Source organism: Lepisosteus platostomus, chromosome 13 (assembly GCF_059453375.1).
Source record: "Lepisosteus platostomus isolate fLepPlt1 chromosome 13, fLepPlt1.hap1, whole genome shotgun sequence".
NCBI lineage: Eukaryota > Metazoa > Chordata > Actinopteri > Semionotiformes > Lepisosteidae > Lepisosteus > Lepisosteus platostomus.
This window is the reverse complement of record NC_142623.1, coordinates 9,689,533-9,711,337: the sequence shown is the minus strand read 5'-3', so window position 1 is coordinate 9,711,337 and position 21,805 is coordinate 9,689,533. Positions and strand designations below refer to the sequence as shown.

Sequence of the window (21,805 nt, the reverse complement as noted above, 5' to 3'; positions counted from 1 at the left end):
CAGCTGTATTACCTGTATCACTATCATCAGTTATCATTGTACCAACGACTCATAAGCAAGATACCAAATGACATTTTTAGTAGATTTCTGTATTTCCCCTTGCTTGCAACAGACTGCCGTACCTTGTAATACCAGGTTAAAAAACACAAAGCATGTGTTGTGTCAGAACAATCGGTCAGCATGTTGTCGGAAACAGAAACGAGGATTAGCGTTACCTAAACTGTGCGAACTGGTCTCAGCGCCGCACGGCAGGGTGATGAGGAAGCGAGCTACTCGCAGTGTCTTGACCCTGCCCGTCTGTCCGAATTCACGGGTCTCTCATCTCCCCAGCCCCGTCTGATAAGAGGAGATGGGAGAGGATTTCCGTCACTCCACATGCAATTCCCGGATCTGAGTGTCGGGGGGCGGATGGAGCGGAAATTCATAACAAGAAGCCAGCAAAGGAAAAGCAGAGCGCCCGGGTGACAAACAGGGGCTTCCTAACCTCCGACACGTACCGCAGAGGAAATGTTACAACCCACAAATTGTGAAACACAACCGTTACACATGAAGAATACGCCATTTACAGTGTAAAGATCAAGATTTCCTCCCGAAAGCCTGTTACAGCTATAATTGAAATTCCTCGTTTTGTACAAAAATGTCTATACTGCCATTTTAACATGCACACCGGATACATTTGTTGAACCTACACTACAAGTACAGTTTGTACAGTATGTAACATTTATTAGTGAAGTGCATTGCAGTCGCTGTATTGCACCATTTGAGTTATTGTTTTCTGCTTGTTTCTTAAAGCCCAGACATTCTTATTTAATAAACACTGCATTCGTATATTCATTTATCAAGACATGAAAACGTTTAGTACGAGCATCAGGCGAGAATGAATCGTTCAAACCCTCCATTACAACCTAGAAACAAAATAGACATACAACACTGTAGTTGTAAAAGCGTATGTGATTTACACACATGAAGAAGAATCCTAGTTAAATATGCGGTCCCCTTTCACTGCATACTTCCAGAGCCAATAAATCTGTAAAATTGCACAACGCTACATCTTTTTGCATTACATTTTGGGCACTGACTACACGTCTGCCTCACAATCTCTCTCACTGCACATTTCTATAAGATTAAATCATCCCTTCTGGTATATATTGTCACGTACAGTCCCGAAATGTTCAGGAATTTCGTTTTTAAATGCATTTGTCTTACCTGTACCGTAATGCTGTCTGTTCAGCTGCACACACAAATCTGACGACGGAGTGCACAGTCTTCTTTTACTACAGAAGAGCTGGTTAGTTAGTCCTCGTTCTCCCTTTCCTCGCACTTGCTCCGAGTCGTGCCTCCTGACAGTAATCCGGCGATGGTTGTGATAGGTTCCTTGTCTGCGGCTTGTGTTTATAACTGCCTCTTCGAAATGGCAGCAACAGCCTCCGTTTCCCTTTCCCCTCGTCTTCCACACCCCCCAAGCAAGCCGAGATCGGCAGACCACAGACAGAGCGTGCTGGCCCTCCTGCCTGTGGGACTGTGAGGCAGAAGTGCCTCATTTAGCGATTGAGAGCAATACCCGTGTATTAACAACAGTTAGTTTTTGTTTATCTCGCTGCTTTATGTGGGAAACACAATTGTGTAGCAGCTGTCCTCGACCTTGCAATAGATAACGCAGCATTTTCAGAGCACCCGGTCCGAGGTGCATATTGTAGGCAGTATACTGTAGGTGCGTAAATCTACACCTGTCTTGGAATGCGGTGAGAAATCTCTGTTAGCTCTGCACACTTTATTAGCGTGTGACAATAAAACAGTCTCAAAATGTCTGTACAATCCTGTTGGTCGGGGGATTTTATTTAACATGAAGGTGATTCAGTCGGTGCTATGACAAGCCGTACAGTTAAAAAAAAAGATTTGTATTCCAAGTGTTGTGAGAGAATGTTTTCATCAAGCTTGATGTTTAAAAAATGTTTAAAACTGTTTTTAAATCCACTTCCAGTTAGTATCTATGAATCCTCATGTTCGTGTTTCACTTCATTTTGAAGATGTCCGCTGGTTTGACTTTATTATTAATGCCTTTGAGGATTTTGAATACTGGTATCAGATCCAATAAGTCTTATCTGTTCAAGACTAAAAAGGCTCAGTTCTTTTAACCTGTCATGTTGGACATTTTTTTTAGTCTAGGACTGTATCTGGTTGTTCTTTTCTGGACTGAAGTTAAGAACAGCAAAATCTCTTATTAACTTTCTGTTAATGCATATGGTGCATTGATTTAAAATTGACACTTGTGACTATACAGGTTTTTAATTTGCTTTCTTATTGCTTCCCTACAACTCTTTTTCATAAGTAGCCTGTTCTAGGTAAGTGTTTCTGAATTTGTTTTTATAATTTATGTTTTTACTGATCTGCATAGCAAAGCCTGCACTTCTTTAGATTAAATGAGCATCTGTCATTTACTGTTGTGGAGTGCACTAGGTTTGCCAATATAGCCTCTTCTCACCTGTCAGTCAATGTCGGTTGTAATGGATTTGCAATCAGACAGGAGATGTGTATCACCTGAGGCAATTGCCTGCCTCAGGTAGTTCAGGTCTCTTAAATTTTGCTTGGACTATACTTAGGCTAGGAACAAGTAATAGGTTTATTCTATGCTGAAAAGAGAAGAAAGAAAACAAAACGTTTCGGCTGTGGAGCCTTCTTCAGTTATTACTTGTTCCTTTGCAGCCTACGCATGCTGATGTAGCTACCCACCTGAACTATAAAAACCTACTGTTGCTTGTTTCTATCTCAAGCACCAGATATGACAGACTATTACCTAGATGATCCTCTTGTTTATTTCTACAATTTTATTTCTATTACTTTACATGTAATAGATGTCAGATTTATTGGTCTTTAGTTACTTGGGGCTGTTTTGTTTCTTCAGCTGTTTCTTGGGCTGTAGCTTTTTCCATATTTCTGTAGTGTTAAGTTCAGAGTATTCTCTGTATATGGGGTTAGTAATGCAAGTACCCATTTATATAGTGGGGTGGGCTAGAGCAACTATCAGGATACAACAGCAATGTCCACAACAGACTTGAACATTCGACCTTCAGGCTGGGAGCTCAGAACCCCTCACCATTACTCCATGCTGCCCCATCAGGACACAAATATTTGTGTTAAAAAGTGAGTAAATAAAAAGGTTCTTGATTTAGAGGCCTCAAATAAGCATTTCTATTATGACATGACATAAGATGGAAAAAAAAGCTTACAACTTTACAACTAAAAAGAGTTTATTACAATTATGAAAACTAGTAAAATAATTAAGTGCATAGGTTCTACTTTTAGAGCTACAGTCACTACATTAAGCATAAATCACTGAACAAGTGCACTCTGGATCTTGCTCAGGAACAGATAATTCCATCTCTTTTTTTCTGACTTTAGCTCCAGTTCTGCTCATAACACATTTGTAATGCTTGATCTTCGGCCTTGGCTGTGTGACCTGTCCAGTCTGTATTGAAGCTCTCAGATAGGAGCTTTCTAACTTGACCAAGAGCAGGTTTCTCAAAGTACAGCCCTCCTAAGCCACTGTCTTGTAGAGTTTGGCTCCAACCAACTCTGCAGTTATTTAATTGATAATCAACAAGATCAATATAGCAAGGATGCTGGATGGAGCAAAAGTCTGCAAATAAACTATACTGGAAAAGCCACAGAATTAGTAACTGTTCCAGCTTTTGAAACACTTTTAGCTGGGGACTTTCGTCTCTCCTCCAGATGTTAGCTGGATTTATGGGTGGTATTGGATGCCAAACTGGGTCATGGATCCACTGCAAGTGGTAGCATCACATTATGATGGCAAACCTAAGGGCAAAGACTTAAGTCAAGCAACACTGTGGCCCATTCCTTTTTCAGAACTTTCCATACTCACTTAACACAACAAGAAAAGGAAACTGAGATATCTTTATCATTTTTGGTTCTATAATGTTCAGCAGTTACTTTCCCATAGTGACATGCTTTGGTTTATTTCCCTGTACTTTTACCACAATTTCACTGTACTTTACTACACAATACACCACAGAACACGTTACAGAACCATGCAAGAGTTCCAGACAGTGATGTTTTCTTTCAGAATATTCTCCTTTTTAGTGTACTTTGCACCCCTTTCCTACACTTCTCAAATTGTAAAATAGCATCTGAAGATGATGTATAATATAATACAATACAGTATAATAGTATTTGCTCACAACCCAAATCAATGTGACCTAATTAATCTACTTAATTATACTTTGAAATCCTCTGTTGCAGGCAGGTCTTTGAAGATTGTAATAGCAAAGGACTTGCCACTAGAGGTCCACTAAAAAGCCACTATTGTGATAATATTCGCTGGGTGTTTATTAGTTAATAATATAGTTTGTGAAGGGTTTGGAAGGCACATTCCCATGTGGGGTTAGGGTTATAATGATGATTAAAGAGGGGACCTCACGTCACTCTGTGGTGTGTAAGACCTGCAGAAACACATAAAGACTCCTGCAACTCAACATCATACTGTAGGTTTTCTATGTGCTCATATTCCTGGAGCCTGCCTTTCTAAAGCTGTAGTTTATCATCCAATTTGCTCTTTTTGTAAATGTAAAAATCATGTAAATGATTGTGGCTTAACTAAAGATACTCACCCTCTTCGAAATGCAGTCTTATCGGTAGTGAGTTAAGCCTCAAAAGTCAGAATTCATCAGAGGAAAGGTGGGAATTACTTCAAATGGCCAGTAGGTGATAGTACACGATCAGTATGTCGGGAAAGGTTTACTGAAAAGAAACTGAAACCAAAGTGTAAGTGTGAAAAGCAAAACAAAGTCTGCTGCAAAAGTGTTGTCTTATGTGAAAATAATGTGAACCTACAATTACAGCTGTAGCTGCTTAGGACTCCTAGACTCCTAGAACTCCTGAATCACATGAAGGCAAGTGAATTATTCAAATCTTGGTCATTCCATATAAAACAGTTCCGCACATCTAAGAGTCTGTGTTCTTTACAAAATAAGGTCTTTGCAAAAAAGAGTTTTTTCTATTTAAACCTAAATACCATTATTAGTCTAAAAAATTTACTGGTAGCATATTCAAATCTGCAAAACAAAGGGATTTGTTGGAATAAAACAGACATAACCTCCAGCCTGTATGATGCAGTGCCACATGTTTGTATTGATAAGTAAAAACTAAATACAGTAAATGGCCCTCTAAGCTTCATTAATCAAACTTTATGCATCTGTCATTTTTGTGCCTGCTCACGAGGCTGGTGTAATGCTGTTACAAATTAAATTAAAATGACTATAATACATTTTTGACAAATATTAAAAAACTATTACCCTAAAAAGGGAGAACATACTTATATGACATATTTGTCAGTGGGTGGGGATCAATTGGGATCTTTGTAAAGTGCTTTGGCATTTAATTAAAAAATACAACAAGTTTTTTTATTATTTCTTAAGAAAAATAGGCTTATAGGAGATAGGCTCCCCAGTCGTTCACTCGTGAAAATGTGTTTCTTTCTCTATAGCTTAGACATTAGTACTTCATGCCTAGGTAAAGGGTCAGCACACAATGACTCCTTTGACTTGCTGGGCACCTACAGTAATGCCAGTGAGAGGTGTGCCACTCTTCCAATTGGCACCAAAACTCCCGTCAGGCAAGATGGAGTCTGCAGTATGTCAATAGAGAACTGGCACTTTGATTGGGCAATTAGGAGATGTAGACATGTCTCATACTCCACATGAGTTCCAGTCTAAAGACAACTGGAGTATCCGTATTGGGTGGGTATCTATTAATCCATACTGTTACTGTCAGTCCCAGATGAAAGTTTTAAACCAGTTCTTTTCTTCCTCTTCAACCAAGGATAAATGGTGATTAGCCAACAAAAACTGGCAAATTCAGTTCAGGCTTTATTATCCTTTGAGGGAAACTGGTTTTACAGTATAGTTCAACACAACAATATAAAAAAGACAGACAAACATTAACAACAGAGAAGACAGTACAACAGTGTTACAGGGAATAAGAGTTATTTACATTGTTTGAGGGAGATATTGGAGCACGGATGAAAGATTTCCTCAGACTGTTACTTTTACACCTTGGGACACAAGAGCATCTTCCAAACGGGAGTTGTGTAAATTCACAATGTAGGGGGTGAGACACACCATAATGCTTTGGGCCTTCTTTATAGTGAGACTATAAGAACTGTGTGTCTGAACAGGTAGTTAGTAACACAGGGGGCTCCTCAGGGGACGGTTCTTTCTCCATTCCTCTTCACCCTCTATACTTTGGACTTCACGCCACCTGCAGAAGTTCTCAGATGACTCTGCAACTGTGGGATGTATCAAGGGTGGGCAGGAGGAGGAGTACAGAGGACTGGTCAGCAAATTTGTGGAGTGGTGTGGGGAGAACCACTTGGAACTTAATGTAACAAAGACAAAGGAACTGGTGGTAGATTTCAGGAGGAAAAAGGTCAAACCTACTCCTGTCTACATCCATGGGAGTGGCGTGGAGATGGTGGACTCGTACAAGTACCTGGGAGTGCACATTGACGATAGACTGGAATGGTCTAAGAACATTGAGGCCATCTATAAGAAGGGACAGAGCCAACTTTACTTCTTGAGGAGGCTCAGGTCCTTCAACGTATGTAGTAAGATGCTACATATGTTCTATCAGTCAGTGGTAACGAGCGCCATTTTCTACGCAGTGGTATGCTGGGGCTCTGGGATTAGAGCAGTGGATTCTAAAAGGCTGAACAAGCCCATCAGGAGAGCAAGCTCTGTCATTGGGTCTGACCTGGACCCCTTGGAGGTAGTGGCTGAGAGGAGAATGGTGTCCAAACCAGAGGCCATCATGGACAATGTCTCCCATCCCCTCTATGACAGGCTTGTAGAAGTGAAGAGCACATTCAGCAATAGAATGATTCATCCGCGGTGCGACAGGGAGCGCTACAGGAGGTCATTCTTGCCTTCTGCCATAAGACTGTACAACGCATCCACCTTGCGTCTGGGCAGAGGCAATATTGATAGTGACCTGTTTCTGGACTGAACAGTAAACTGCTACATCTGTTCTTTTTCTTTTCCCATGTACAACCGTTTTTTGTGCAAAATATGCCAGGGACCCGTGCAATGCATTTATATTTATATCTTTATTTACATCTATATTTATATTCATATGTGCGATACAATTTTTCTGTGTACTGTTCTGTTCTAGTTTGTTCTTTGTGTGTCCGGACTGTGAGTACCTCTTTTAGTGCACCCCTCACTGTACTGATTGTATTGTATGTATTGTACTATTATTATTGTATCATTTGTTACACTGTGGCTGTGTTGTCTGTGTTAAGCTGCTCTTGCACTGCAATTTCTCTCACGGGATCAATAAAGTATGTATCTATCGCCTTCTGTTTGTAATGGATATTTAAGTTGATTTGATTTCCCCAATTATTTGGCTATTTATTTTCACTAATTTTCCCAACCTCTTGTAATCAACAATACTGATGTTGCGGAACCAGTGAGACAGTATGCTATAAGACATTTTCAATAAATTACTTCTAGAAAAGTATTAAAAAAAAGTTCTATCTACTTTATAATAGCTGAATTTCCTTAGAAAACAAGTCTCTGATAGCCTGTTTTGTAAATGGTGTCACAACTTTTGTCCCAGTTCAGGTTTTTATCTACTGTATAACTAGTCCAAAACACTTGTTGTCATTGATAGTTTCTACAGTTTGACTGTTACTTACAGTAGTTTTGTGGAGGGGTGTTGCATTTTTCCTAAAATGAATGACCAGTTCCCTTTTTTTAAAACACTTAACTTCAAAGAGAACCCATCACATAATTTAATAAATGAATTTAGAATGGTTCCAGGATAGTTTTGTGGGCTCTTTAATAAACTGACTAAGGTTGTTTCATCATCAAACTTATAAGATGTCTACCTGTGTGTTTGTGCTCATTGTCGTTAGTGTACAAAATGTACAGAAAGGGAGACAAGACACAGGACTGTGGTGACCCAGTGGAAGTGTTCCAAATGTCAGATAACCAATTTCCAATTTGACCTGTTGAGACCAGTTTGTTAAGAAGTTTAGGACCCATCTGATCAATTTACTGTTAAAGCTGAAGTTCTGTGAGAGTTTCTGTCATGCAGGAGCAGTTGTATATAGTATACAATGCACAGTCAAGGTTTATTCCATGCTAAAAAGAGAAGAAAAGAAACACAACGTTTCAGCTGTGGAGCCTTCTTTGGTTATGAAGAAACCAAAAAAGACTCCACAGCCAAAACGTTGTGTTTCTTTTATTCTCTTTTCAGCATGGAATAAACCTTTACTTGTTTCTTTGCAGCCTACGCATGCTGACACAGCTACCTACTTGAACTACTATAATACTGTACATAATGTTTGCATTACAGGACTTTATAAGTCACATCTGTGCATATTAAGGCTCCTTCACACTAATGCTATCAGCATATTGTAATATTATGGACACCATATATCCTGCAGATTGCCCCACTTGTCGAAAATAAGTTAAAAATTACAAATAAATCAATTGTTGGCTGTGTGACCACATGGACATCCTTATCTTTTTTGCATCATGATTGGTGTCACGGGCGGCGAATCCGACTCCCGTGAAGTGTGTTGTTAAAGACCCTGTGCGTGACAGTACCCCCCCTTTTCAAGGGCAGCTCCTGAGGCCCTAAACAAAAAAAAAAATCCAAGGGGGTTCAAAAACAAACCATAAGCAGATGAAGTCCGGATTACCATCTGCGGGGTCTTTGTTGAGGCTCAGCTTTCTAACTCGAGAGACAAATCTGACTCCGACTCCCGTGGAGTGTGTTGTTAAAGACCCTGTGCGTGACAACTGGCTTCAGTCAAGTAGCGTATTCAGTTAAGTAATTTACTTCAAATAGCATGCAATGCCCTAATGCCTGTGGCTGCGGACATGCCAATGTACCACGTTTCTGAACTCTAATACATCATCAGCTGAAATGCAAGTCTTAAAACACGACAACTCTGTCTGTAATATCTTTGTAGCGAATGAGATAATAGGGATAGCACTGGCAGCTGTCAAAAATGACAAACATGGTTGGCTCGTCTTCGCTGTTTACACAGGAATCATACAGTTCACCACTGGAGATGGAGTTCTTAAGAGGCTGAGGCTGCGTAACGAAATTGTGGCCTTTCACCCACTGGCCAGCGAGAACTGTGGCGATGAGCATGTGTCGTTCTCCTGTCTCCAAGGTGGTGTATTTAGCAGCGAAGCTGGCATCGCGTGCAAAGTACGTTCCTTTGCCATAGATGTGGCCATTCCTGGTGCCCGCAAGGCTGGGGTCAAAGTTCAGCCTGCAGATAGCATCAACTGCTCTCTCTGTTGTGCCATGGAAGAGGTGCATCTCATTTACAAGAGTGCCACCACTGGCAGACCTCCGAGCCATGAAATCCCTCTTGCTGGAAATACAAGTGAATTATAATATCAGATATTAGAGTGCTTAAATTAGAAAGCACACAATAATGCTTCATAGCACATACAATAGCACAGGTTTAAACATATAGCACTAAATAATAGATAAATAAGAGACTTAAAAAGCAGTGGAGCACAAATGCAGGGCAAGCAGACAGATATTTTAAAAGGCTGAAGGGAAATAACTGTAACATATTTGTGTTACATTATGCCCAGTGAACAGGACATTGCTGCACAAACAGGCCTCGGAGATCTGCTGCATTCTAATTCACTACCCCATCCTACTCCCTTTGTAAAAGTTTAAACGAGCAAGCAGAAAGGGCAACCGAGAATCCACACCATTACATATATGCAGCAAAAATAAACAGAACTTTAAGGGAATGGGAATTGCAGTGACGTTTTTTTGGAGTTCTCAATAAAATTCGGTGATGCAAAAGATCATTACATGCTTACCTCTCAAACTTACTCCACAGCTGGGGGTTCTGTATCTGCTCAACAGCAACAATGAAGAATTGCGTTTCTGGCATAGTCCTGTGGAAGAGCTCATGAATGTGTTGGTATGACTCACTAGTTACTGGCACACGGATCCTGGCAAAAAACCCATCTTTAGGAAAGCCAGGAACCCATGTTGGGGGATAGCTGGTTAAGCCGGGTAAAAAAGGGTTCTGGGAAAATGCTCTGCTATCTGAATTACTCGGCAAAACACCATTCGCTTTCCTGGAAGAGAAACCAGAGTTAATGTACTACAGTATATTTTAAAGCAGTAATCATACAGACCAGTGACACCAAGGCTCTAGTGCACATGCTCCACTAACATACTGTATCTACCTATCAAGGGCTATGCTCTAAGATAGGCTTTCCATTGGCTAAGCATTTAAGTTCTTTACCATTTATTCAGTAGGGTATTTTAAGTGCTGGGTATGGTGTTTTCAGAAAGTCAGAAAAGTGAAAGAATTGAATTTTGACTCCCAAAGGGATAAACAAGACGGAGAAACTCACTGCAAATTCTTCGAAAGACGCACATCGGAGAAGAAGCGTGGTCTTCGGCGAATGCTTCTAGTGAAGCCAGTTTTCACGTTGCGCTGAGTGAACTTCTTCAAGTCGACATTGTAGATCACGTCATTCAAAGAGAAGGCTTGGTTCCACATGCCCTTCTCAAATGCTGCTTCCAGCTGACTGGCAATTGGCTGGTTGAAACAGAAGAACACATTCATTAGCCTGCTGAAAATGACAACGCAAATATTTGTTAAACATGGTTACATCCATGCTTTAATTTGTAATAAATTAAATTTGTAATACCAGCTAGCTACTAGCTCCCATGACAATTAAACAACTGTAAATGAATGTGGTCCTAATTGAATATTTTGATCAAAGGAGGGTTTACCTTATCAGGGCATTTTCAAATCACTGTTACAGAGAGCTAAACAAATACAACAAATGAAACAGTGTTGTATTACAATACATTCGGACAATTGTGTATTATCACTGCCTCTTGAGATGACAGATTCTTTTACCTCCTCATACGTTTTCCAGCTTGTGCCCTCCTGCCAGTAGATTACCCAATCGGTATGGAAAAGGGGGCTGGTCTCTGGGTCTGCTGTGGTGGTGAGTCTTCGTGCTTGGTCAAATGGCGCACTGCTCCTCACGGTGAGGGTCTGCAAATTTATTTGGAAACTTCCAGCTGCTTTAGCTCTACACAGTAAAAGAGGAAAACAGAACCTCAGTAGAAATGGTTGCATCACTCTTCCATTGGCTTCTCTAAATTGAATTCCTGTCCAACACTGATGTTTTGCTCCTCATATATAAAGCCTTTGATTTCATGAATGAATAGAACTTATGAATAAGCTTACAAGACACCAAAAAGAATCTCTGCACTAAGGTTTTGCCTATTACAGTAATATTCATGATTAATAAAGGTGATGTTAGAGGACAATTAATGTGTCCAATTCGTTACTTTGTACAGTTCAAGCTGCAATGGGAATTATACTTGTCTTGCATGTGTAGGTTAGGATAACATGCAAATACAAGGATAACCTTTGACTATAAGGATACGATTTCAAAATTCTTGCTTTGCTGCTACTAATAAAAGACAGCTTGAAAAGAGCAAGATAGTTTCAATGCAATATATCAAAGACTGGCTCAGAAATTATGACATGATTGCATGCTTTTGTATAGTACACCAGAAACAATCTTGTATCAAAAGAGGAATTTCGGCAATAAAAAGAAAAGACAAGAAAAGAACAGGTGGCTTCTTACAGCTGGATTAATTAGCTCCCAACTGCCACTCAGAAAAACCTTATTTGAAACCTCCGCAACTCAGCGCACCTACCCCTTCTGGAAGGTGGCTGTGTTGACGGTGTGGTTGCAGTACAAGGCTTCCAGGTGTTGCTGGGCAGAGTCTGAGATGCTGACCCACTGCTTAGACTGGGATTCCCTGAGCTGCCAGTGGTAGGGACGGGGAGTGTGGTGTCGGGGGCACATGGCTCCGAAGCTGCAGCATCCAGAGAACAAATCTGGGCAGACGAGAACGCCATTCTTTTCATGGATATGGCACTGCACCACTCCCTGCCCTAAAGCATCCTGTTCCAACACACAGGTCACAAATCAGGAAACACTCACGCAGAGAACAGTAATCCACAGAGGTTGAATAGTAATAGTCTCTCTGCAAGTATGCTGTACAGTGGTAGTGGAGGCATGGTGAGGGCTCTGAGTGTATAACTACAGTTGTACCCTTGAGAAAGGTACTTCACTCAGATTGCTTCTGTTTAATGCACTATTGTATAAATGAGTACAAATGGATAAAAGCAGTCAGAAAAAATATCACAGGATACCAAACAAAAGATGTATCCTTTCTTTTCACTTAGCAGACTCAAACTTTACAACAGGGGTTGGCAGCTTATACATTATAAGCACGATTCATTCTACGTATAATGCTTATGTACGGTAAACAGTGACGATAACTTCTTGAATCTCGGATAAGTTAACAATGCAGTCCACTGATTACTGATTGCTCCAAAGTAAAAGTTATAAAGTTTGCTTGTTCCCTGGAGAGATGAAAACAGATTTGTTCGACGTAAAAATCCTGCTGTTTGTTCCGTATTTTGTGAGAGCGCTGTTCGGTGCACATCAAACGTCCAAATGAGATTTTCAGACTAAGCACAAGAAACACTTCAAGGATCAATTAATTAATTAATTGTATATGCTATTTTATTTTAATATTATGTAGTTTAAACTAACTAAAATGTTACTATGACTATGACTGATGTTAAAAATGTATCAGTGGCCGACACACCTGTATATAGCAGTGTATGTGTTCCCTGCCCCTTCTGAAAGGCTGCCCAACCCTGGTCTAGTCTTTCTAACTTCATTATCGAAAAACATGACATGATCAAAATTGTTATGCCACCTAAAACGTTAGATTTCTTATCTTTAGTCGCAAAATTCATGTTAAAAATGACAAGTTAACTCTTCTTCGTAAGTAATCGTAAGGAGGAAAGTTTGGACACTAGCTTACAGCAAAGTACTGGAAACTTGTCAAGTTGTATTTGGCTGATAAGTGCTAAAAGATAATACTGTGTAACAAAGGCTAAGCTTGGGTGCTGAGCCCTACATGCTGCCCTTCCTACCTGGTAAGTGTCCACTACTTCCAGGAAAGCCTTACAGCCGGGTGTGGCCTTGAAGCAATCTGTGTTCTTGTTAACATGACAGTCAGTGGACAGATTGGACTCCAGCAGCCGGTTGCTCTGTGGTGACGAGGCCCTGACTGGAGCCTGCAGCTGGACAGGACTGATGCACTGAAAGCTGCAGGTGGGGTTGGGTGGATTGCACTGACCCTTCAGGGACGGAGGTGAAGACTGCAGAGGCCAGAAAAACAATAAAACCAAAATTAGCTCTATGTTAATCTCCCACTTTCCATCCATCCATTTATTTTCAATAACTGCTTAATTCAGTACAGGGTTGGGCCTGCCACTGCACTGAAAATACACTGACCAAAATGATAACTATTACAGTACAAAAGAGTTTGGACACAAAAATTAGATTGTCTCTTAACCTTAAGAAATAAATTCCCTGTTTTAAACACCCTAGCATACTATGCAAGTACCTCTGTTTTTTTCACAACTTCCTGCTTAGACAGCAGAGTTAATTAGCCATTTTAATGAATGTGTCGTCATAAAGCAATGAAAGTCATTACCTACATTAGTGAGGTACAGTGCTTTTTTAAAATGTTTCTACCTCGAAGGTTTCAAGTCAGAAAAGGATGTAGTGCTGACCCTGCTGATCTTGGCTGGTGGAGGCTGGCAGGTCAGAGGGGCAGCAGCAGGTGTTGAGGGCACAGCAGACTGATAAGGAGGTGCCTGGGTTGAAGGGTGAAGCTGGATGCCATGGGGTTGGACCTGGTGACCCGGCAGGGTGATGCTTACAAGATTATTGATCTGGACATCAATCTTGTACCCGGGGGGCAGGAAGGTATTTAAGCCCATTATTAGATCAGGATGACCGTTGAAGAGCTGACAGACCCTGTTGATCACCCCAGGGGTGTCAATGCTGGAAGACAAAACAGTCCTTAGTGCTTTGTCTGCATCACTCAGCACGGCAACACTGTGCACAGCCATGAATAGAAGAGATTGCTCATTACTAAACTGGACATCAGTCTATGTTCAGAAATGTCTTTCAGACCATGAAAACAAATAATTTTACTTAGTTTAATGAATAGAAAGTGAATCACCATTGTGATTTAAACTCCTTCATGATGTCCAGGAATTCACTGTACATTTGGGGCTGACTCCCAAACTGTAGTTTCACCTGGTCCAGGTAGGACAGAGCATCTTCCACCTGTAAGAATAATTACAGGCATGACACATTCCACTCATGCCTAGTCAAGGCCTTCTGAAGACACATTTCAAACTGCTTCATACAAACGTGAAGGTTCGGTAGGTTGGGATTGTCAGAAACGAATGATGTTTTTTTTTAAATGATTGCAACCATTTCCAATAAAATCTTTAAACTTGCTTGTCGCTGCTTCCATTTCACTGTTAAAAACACTAAAACAGCTGATTACAAATCAGAGCCTGAGTTCCTTGAGGTTATGCATCATAGCTGAAGACTGTTTCATCTCATTGATCTCTCAAGCACAATTAACAGCACATGCTGATCGTTAATCCCAGATCCTTTTGAACTCACATTTCCATCCTATATTTCACTAACTGAAGATGAACATGACATTAGAATGATACTGTGGAAAAGATCATGGATTGAGCCAACAGTATAATGATAGTATTTTCTATAGACAGTATCTTGCAAAAGTAGACTTTGATTGAGTTAACTATGCTCATAAGTATATTCCCAGACTTTGATATTTGCTACAGTATACCTTTCTCCTGATTTGTGTTTTTCAATAACTTTATCTCTGACTTGCACTGAAAAAACGTATTTATGTTTAAGTCTTTGCTTGTATCCCAATACAAGACCAATGAACCTCACAGAGACAGTTGTTTTATTCTGAAATGATGAGAGCCACTATTATTGCACACAGACAGAAGCTACTCAACGAATTGTGTATCTTGTTAATGTGATTTTCTGCATCTAATTAGTTTAATTTTATCACAGGAAAGGGCTTGAATAATTATGAATGTTTACTTTAATATTATCTATTAACTTTTTGTTTGTTTTTTGACGGTGTGGAGTAGGTCTGCAACAATTATTAAATTTATTCATTGCCACTTCAAAGTGTCATGAATGCAAGCTTTAAAATAGTGTAGTGGACAGTAATCAAAACTGTGATATTTTTAAACCGTCATGGTTAATACTGCAATAAACATCCTATGCTTTGCAAAATTGTTATAAATCTGAACAAATCCCATTCATCAGCTTTAAAAAAAATTCTCCAACAGAGGAGCTCAGCATGAAGAAATCCATGTGCATTTAATTTCTCACCGTGAACTCGTTACGTCCCAGCCTCGCAGGAATCGCTGCTCCACACATTCCTGCGTGGGCTCAATTAATAATCTAATCATCCAGGCCCTCTCCTGCGGTTTACGAATACCTACCGAGCCCTTCTGTCCTCGTTCAGTAATGGGTTTTCTCTCCCCGTCAGAGCTCTTTCATTATCCGTTGTGTCTCCTGGCTATCGACTCTGTTTGTTCCGACCTTGCCTTCTGCTTACAGTCTTGTGGATGTCTCGGTGTGAATGAACCCTGCTAGTCTCAGTCTACGCCCTCGGCACCTTCGCTGTGTTCGGATCACCCTGTCGAACCCCGACCTGGACCTCTCCTACCACCCTCTAGCTCTGCTCAGAGGAATTGCTGTATGGGTCCAACACCACCTCCCAGACGACCGTAACAGAACTTGCTCTGCAGCTGACCCTGTGCAGGGGCACTGCTCTGCCTGCTGAGGACTGTGGCTGTGAACCCCACTGGGGGCTGCAGCTACAGCTGGGTTCTGCACCATGAAGGCAAAAAGATCTCTTAAGATTTCGACTGTGGCGGTGACAGATACTGCCAATGACTTTTCATTTGACATCCTGTTTTTTTTAATGATTTCTCCTGAAGTGCATAGTGTAAAAAAAAAATCAAATTTCTGGCGGTAATGATTCTGCAGGAGAATTTTAATCAACAAACCTTCAAAGGGCGCTTCATTGTGAACTCATACTCGGCAGCGGGTGTCTCAAAACCTGGGGAACACATTGCAGTTAGTAACTACTCCACATACTCTTACCAAACCATCATTATTGAATAGATATATAAATCTTTCTAATGAAGTCCTATCCGTTTTAATATATTGTAACGCTTACGGCTGACAAGCACTGTGTGTAAGAGCCGGCGTACCAGAGCGGGTGACGTCACCGCCCTTCCCTGTGATAGCAGGACCACAGCTACTGGGCTGTGGAGAGATCTCTCTTTGGCTCACGGGGCTAGGTCGCTGCAGAGAGACGCGGAAGTCTCGGGTTCGAGCCTCCAGTCGGGATGGGGCCGACCAGATGCGGCAAGGGCGCCCGCCTGAGCCCCCGTTGCGTTACAATATCTTGGTTGATGCCCAATGTCTTGCAAAGTTGTAACTGTAATTTTGTCTCGTCATTTTTTTTCGTTTTTGTGAAACGATATGTCACATATTGAGCCAGACCCTTGTAATTTTGGTTATCCTTGCTTCCTCAGTTTAAATATTATTAGGCTTGCAAAAGCTATGAGTGATTCACAACATCCGATTCAGTATTACTTTCCCATGTACAGAATCCCTCCCTGGTCAGACGAAAACTGGCAGTGACAGACGGGAAGCTGACATCCCCTCACCGGCTAACAGCTCTCCTGCACCAGTTGTGAATGAGCCTCCTGAATGTGGCTCTACACAAACCGAGGCGCCCTCTTTCTGCTGCTGTACACAGGCAGCTCATTTGAAGCTCAAGCAGTTTCTCTTTCATAGCATATAAAGTAAAGCACATGAGCATGAAGACTGCTTTCACAATCGGTGAGCACGTTTAGTCAATCCCAGCGAACGCTTTTCAAACAACACAACTTGTGGAAAAACTCGTTGTCGTAAATGGGCATAAACGCGTCTTATCACATTAAAAGATTATGCAAAGCCTACGGTTTTAATCATACGGTAAAATCGGAAACGACACATTTAAAAACAATCTCAACAGTCGACATACAGTAGTATAAAGGCTGGGAATGAACCTATACTGCACACGTATACCCGTTGCTAACTTGACTTTCAGTTTCGAATTCTAAAGATAATGCATAATTTACTTTTATAAAACAAGCGTACGATTCTAAATATTATCAAATATTTTTTGTCACAATCTAAATAGCCTTCTACTGTAAACAGATATTTCGCGTCTTGGTATAGTATAAATCGCTGTTTCAATTCCTTTCAATATAACACCTTGCTCAAAAGCAATATGAAAGCCTAACACACTATTAATACTTGACAGTGTATTTTAGATACCTAAAATATATATAAAAGATATATTTATCTTTACTATTAAAACTGCTCCCTGGTGCAGAGCAATAGAGATAAATGTTTTTGAAAAATTGTACGTAATAAAACGCTATCCTCGGCTTTGTCTATTATTCGCCTGTGCAATTCATTATTTGTAAAAAGCGAACGGACGTTCATGTTAAAGTTAAAAGAAACTACAGTATATCGTATACTGAGAGAATCTACACGGTTAGGTCTTACCAGAATTGAAGTGCAATACGATATATTCGTTACAGGGAGTCCAGTGTGGAACAAATAGAAACCGAAACATTTATCCCATTTTATTTTTGGTTTCTAAATAGGCGTAGTGAAAGAATTCAAAATTAGTAACTTGTGAGTGTGTACTATATGTGTGTGTGATTGGAGAATAATAAGATAAGAGATAAGATCACTTTATTAGCCATATACAATTTCTTTCATTAGGCATTCGTCTTTTCGCATACTATAGCTTGCTCTCCATGAGACCCAGACGGGGAGAGAAGCACCGGGGTAAAGTTAGCTCGAAGTTCGAAAACGATTTTGGCACGCCTGTAGCGCTTCACGAAGTTGCGAGAATGCTTGTTTTGTGTATAAAATACATTGTGGATGCTTTCTCAGCCTTTACTTTTTCGTTTTTATGACATTTTTTTGACCAAGCACGAATATTCTTTTGTCCATATCTTCGCAATGGAAGCACAGAACGCCGTCAAACCAAATGCATTTTAAAGACCACGACTTGTGGATATTTCCACACTCTTTACATCAAACTATCAGTGAGCTAATTATCTTTTTTTACACCTCCGGTTTTTCATCGATGCGTAATTACGCACGAACTGGAACCCGGGGGACCGCTGTGTGCACACGTTCACAACGCGAGAAATACTGTTCAATACGGCTTCGTGCGAAAAACCCGTATATGACCATAGGAAGCAGAACAGCGCAGTCTCCCATTACCCAGACTGTAAGCATGGGAATAAAGCTTTGTTTGATTTCTGAAACCCTTCCTTTACGCCCTGTTTTCATTCAGGTAAGGGTCAACTATACTGAAAATACTACTGACAGCAGGAAGATTAAAATATTCTTTACTCAGCAGCTTATTAAAAACAGCTCCCATGATGTTCAAACCGATTTTTTACACAGAACACTGACACAGCTTTGCATTCTGAATCTCTTTTTCTCATGCTTTTATTTAATATGGCACAATGCACTGGGATAGGGGTATTCTGTTCACAAACCAATAGCATTTAAACCACAGCACCCACAATGCTGCAAGTGTTTTGCACACTAAGCAGGTCCTCTGACTTTTCCCAGCTTTGTTTTGGGTTGTGGAACCTTTCTTTATAATTTTTAGGATTTTCTGAAGATAACACTACAGGTAATACACTGGGACAGGTGGGTCATCTTCATGGCTCAATAGCATTTCAAATACAGCACCCACACTGCTGTACCCAAGTGTTTTACACATCAGACAGGCCCCCGAACCTCGTACAACCTTGCTGTGGCTGTGGCCCCTTTCTTTAATTTTTTTATGATTTTTTGAAGATAACACTACAGGTAATACACTGGGATAGGTGGGTCGTCTTCATGGCTCAATAGCATTTCAAATACAGCACCCACACTGCTGAAACCAAGTGTTTTAAACACCAGACAGGCCCCCTAACTTTATATAACCTTGCTGTGGCTGTGGCCCCTTTCTTTAATTTTTTATGATTTTTTGAAGATAACACTACAGGTAATACACTGGGATAGGTGGGTCGTCTTCATGGCTCAATAGCATTTCAAATACAGCACCCACACTGCTGAAACCAAGTGTTTTACACACCAGACAGCCCCCAGAACCTTATACAACCTTTCTGTGGTTGTGGCCCCTTTCTTTATTTTTTTTAATAAGAATTTTAGTTTTTCAATATGGCACCATTAGACAGGCGGTACATGGGGATTGGGGGGTGCTATTCATGAGTCAATAGCTCTTCAAGCACAACAGCCACAGCGCTGCAACCAGGTGTTTTACACCAGACATTTCCCCTAACCTTATACAACCTCGCTTTGAGTTGTGGAACATTTATTTATTTTTTAATTGTTTTTTTGACTGTAATCAAGTGTTGTGCTCACTAGGCAGGCCTCCTGACCTTTCACAGTCATGCTTTGTTGTGTGCAACTTTAATGATCTTTTTAGGATTTTTTGAACATGGCAACTTCCACCGAGATGGGTGGGGGGTGTGGGGGTGCTCTTCAATAGCTTTTTCATCTATACACACAAACGGATGTAACCAAGACACTCAGAACCTGTCACGCAGGGGCTGACTGCTGAGGATAGGGATCCAATGCGGTGCCCTTGGTAGGGTTGGCGCGAGACGCAGGCGTAGTCGGAGTAAACAGGCAGGGGCCCGAGTCCGGGAAGGCGTAGTACAGGCGTAGGCACAGAATCGACAGGCGAAGGCGTAGTCGAGGGACTGGCAGGGGTCGGAGTCCGGGAAGGCGTAGAAGTTGCGTCGGTAGGCAGAGGCGTAAATGAAGAGACAGGCTGGGGTCAGGATCCGAGAAAGCGTAAAACAGGCGAAGGTACAAAATCGAGTGGCTAAAGCAGTTGTCGGAAAAGCGGGGTCGAGGTCCAGGGGAGAAGTCATAGTAAGGCAAAGGCGTAGTTAGTAGGTAAGCTCCAGGAGAGAATCTCAATCGTGAGCAATGACCGGGGGACAGATGAGGGTTTAAGTAGAGGACTGATTGACATGTGCACGTTTGGTATGGGGAGAGCTCGAGGGAATGCGGGAGCGCTTGCCTGCGTGAGGGAGATTCATGACAGAACCAACAGAATCAACCTGAACTCATAGAAAAACAAGAATGCCCCCGAGACACCTGAATCCCCCTCCTGGACCACTCTGGTATCAACACCCCCAAACCCATCCATACCAGCTTACAAGATTCAGAATCGGTGCAACCCTCCAACCTGGACCAAGAGCAGGATGGGACAAGAACCTGCACCACACTACGTACACAGGTTTGTATTTTTGGCTGAAGATGAAAATGTCTAACATAGATTGTTTTGGTTCTAGCAAACAATAAAAATAGTTGTTAAAATCCAAACACACATAATGAGATCACTCTCTGTCAGTATGTGTAACATTCTGGGTCTGGGCTCCTCTGTATTTGGGCTAAAGAGAGTTCAACAACATTTATTAAATGCACTGACATCATAATCTGACAAGATCCATTGTTTAGGGGAGACTTGACCACCCACTGTCCCCCTGGTATCGTGAAGCTCATTGTCCTTTAGCTTTCCAAAACCAGAATCACTTGGGACTCCGGGGGGATCGGTGTATGCAAAATATGAATTCCTTATGCAAGAAATTGTATATGGTCAATATAGCGATCATATCTTATCAGCAGATGGTAATCTCCAAGGAACAAGTAATAGGTTTATTCCACGCTGAAAAATGATCAAATGATTGATGAACCCAAGTGATTTGAAAGAAATGTTAAACAACTCAAAGCGAGGTTGTATAAGGTTAGGGGAGCTGTCTGGTGTGTAAAACACCTGGTTGCAGCACTGTGGCTGTTGTGCTTGAAGAGCTATTGACTCGTGAAGAGCACGATGTACTATCCCCATGTACCGCCTGTCTAATGGTGCCATATTGAAAAACTCATAAAAAAATAAAGGGGCCACAGCCACAGCAAGGTTATATAATGTTAGGGGGCCTGTCTGGTGTGTAAAACACTTGGTTTCAGCAGTGTGGGTGCTGTATTTGAAATGCTATTGAGCCATGAAGACGACCCACCTGTCCCAGTGTATTACCTGTAGTGTTATCTTCAGAAAATCATTACAAAATAAAGAAAGGGGCCACAGCCACAGTAAGGTTGTATGAGGTTTGGGGGCCTGTCTGGTGTGTAAAACACTTGGTTTCAGCAGAGTGGGTGCTGTATTTGAAATGCTATTGAGCCATGAAGACGACCCACCTGTCCCAGTGTATTACCTGTAGTGTTATCTTCAGAAACTCATTAAAAAATAAAGAAAGGGGCCACAGCCACAGCAAGGTTGTACGAGGTCCGGGGGCCTGTCTGGTGTGTAAAACACTTGGTTTCAGCAGAGTGGGTGCTGTATTTGAAATGCTATTGAGCCATGAAGACGACCCATCTGTCCCAGTGTATTACCTGTAGTGTAATCTTCAGAAAATCATAAAAAATTAAAGAAAGGGGCCACAGCCACAGCAAGGTTGTACGAGGTCCGGGGGCCTGTCTGGTGTGTAAAACACTTGGTTTCAGCAGAGTGGGTGCTGTATTTGAAATGCTATTGAGCCATGAAGACGACCCACCTGTCCCAGTGTATTACCTGTAGTGTTATCTTCAGAAAATCATTACAAAATAAAGAAAGGGGCCACAGCCACAGTAAGGTTGTATGAGGTTTGGGGGCCTGTCTGGTGTGTAAAACACTT

At 41.2% G+C, this 21,805-nt stretch overlaps 2 protein-coding genes across 10 annotated transcripts in view; both read right to left on the bottom strand.

Moving 5' to 3' along the window:
* Positions 1-1,501, bottom strand: part of yrk (Yes-related kinase) — a 64,938-nt gene extending 63,437 nt beyond the window's left edge. For 2 of the 9 annotated variants that reach the window (XM_088603052.1, XM_088603054.1), the window contains exon 1: positions 1,207-1,495. The gene's annotated coding sequence lies outside the window, so the exon portion shown is untranslated. Of the gene's footprint in view, positions 1-215; positions 337-1,206 lie in introns of all 9 variants that reach the window. The other 7 variants (XM_088603056.1, XM_088603053.1, XM_088603050.1 and 4 more) reach the window with 7 other exon arrangements.
* Positions 1,502-5,862: 4,361 nt separating this feature from the next.
* LOC148649857 (protein mono-ADP-ribosyltransferase TIPARP-like) lies at positions 5,863-17,693 on the bottom strand. The gene is made up of 10 exons (XM_088603048.1): positions 17,598-17,693; positions 16,040-16,092; positions 14,149-14,255; positions 13,694-13,967; positions 13,049-13,276; positions 11,752-12,002; positions 10,937-11,114; positions 10,422-10,609; positions 9,876-10,139; positions 5,863-9,409 (listed from the first exon to the last, which is right to left on the bottom strand). The coding sequence occupies exons 1-10, from the start codon at positions 17,665-17,667 to the stop codon at positions 8,959-8,961; spliced, it is 2,064 nt and encodes a 687-aa protein (XP_088459174.1). The 5' UTR covers positions 17,668-17,693; the 3' UTR covers positions 5,863-8,958.
* Between the last annotated feature and the right edge of the window lie 4,112 nt (positions 17,694-21,805).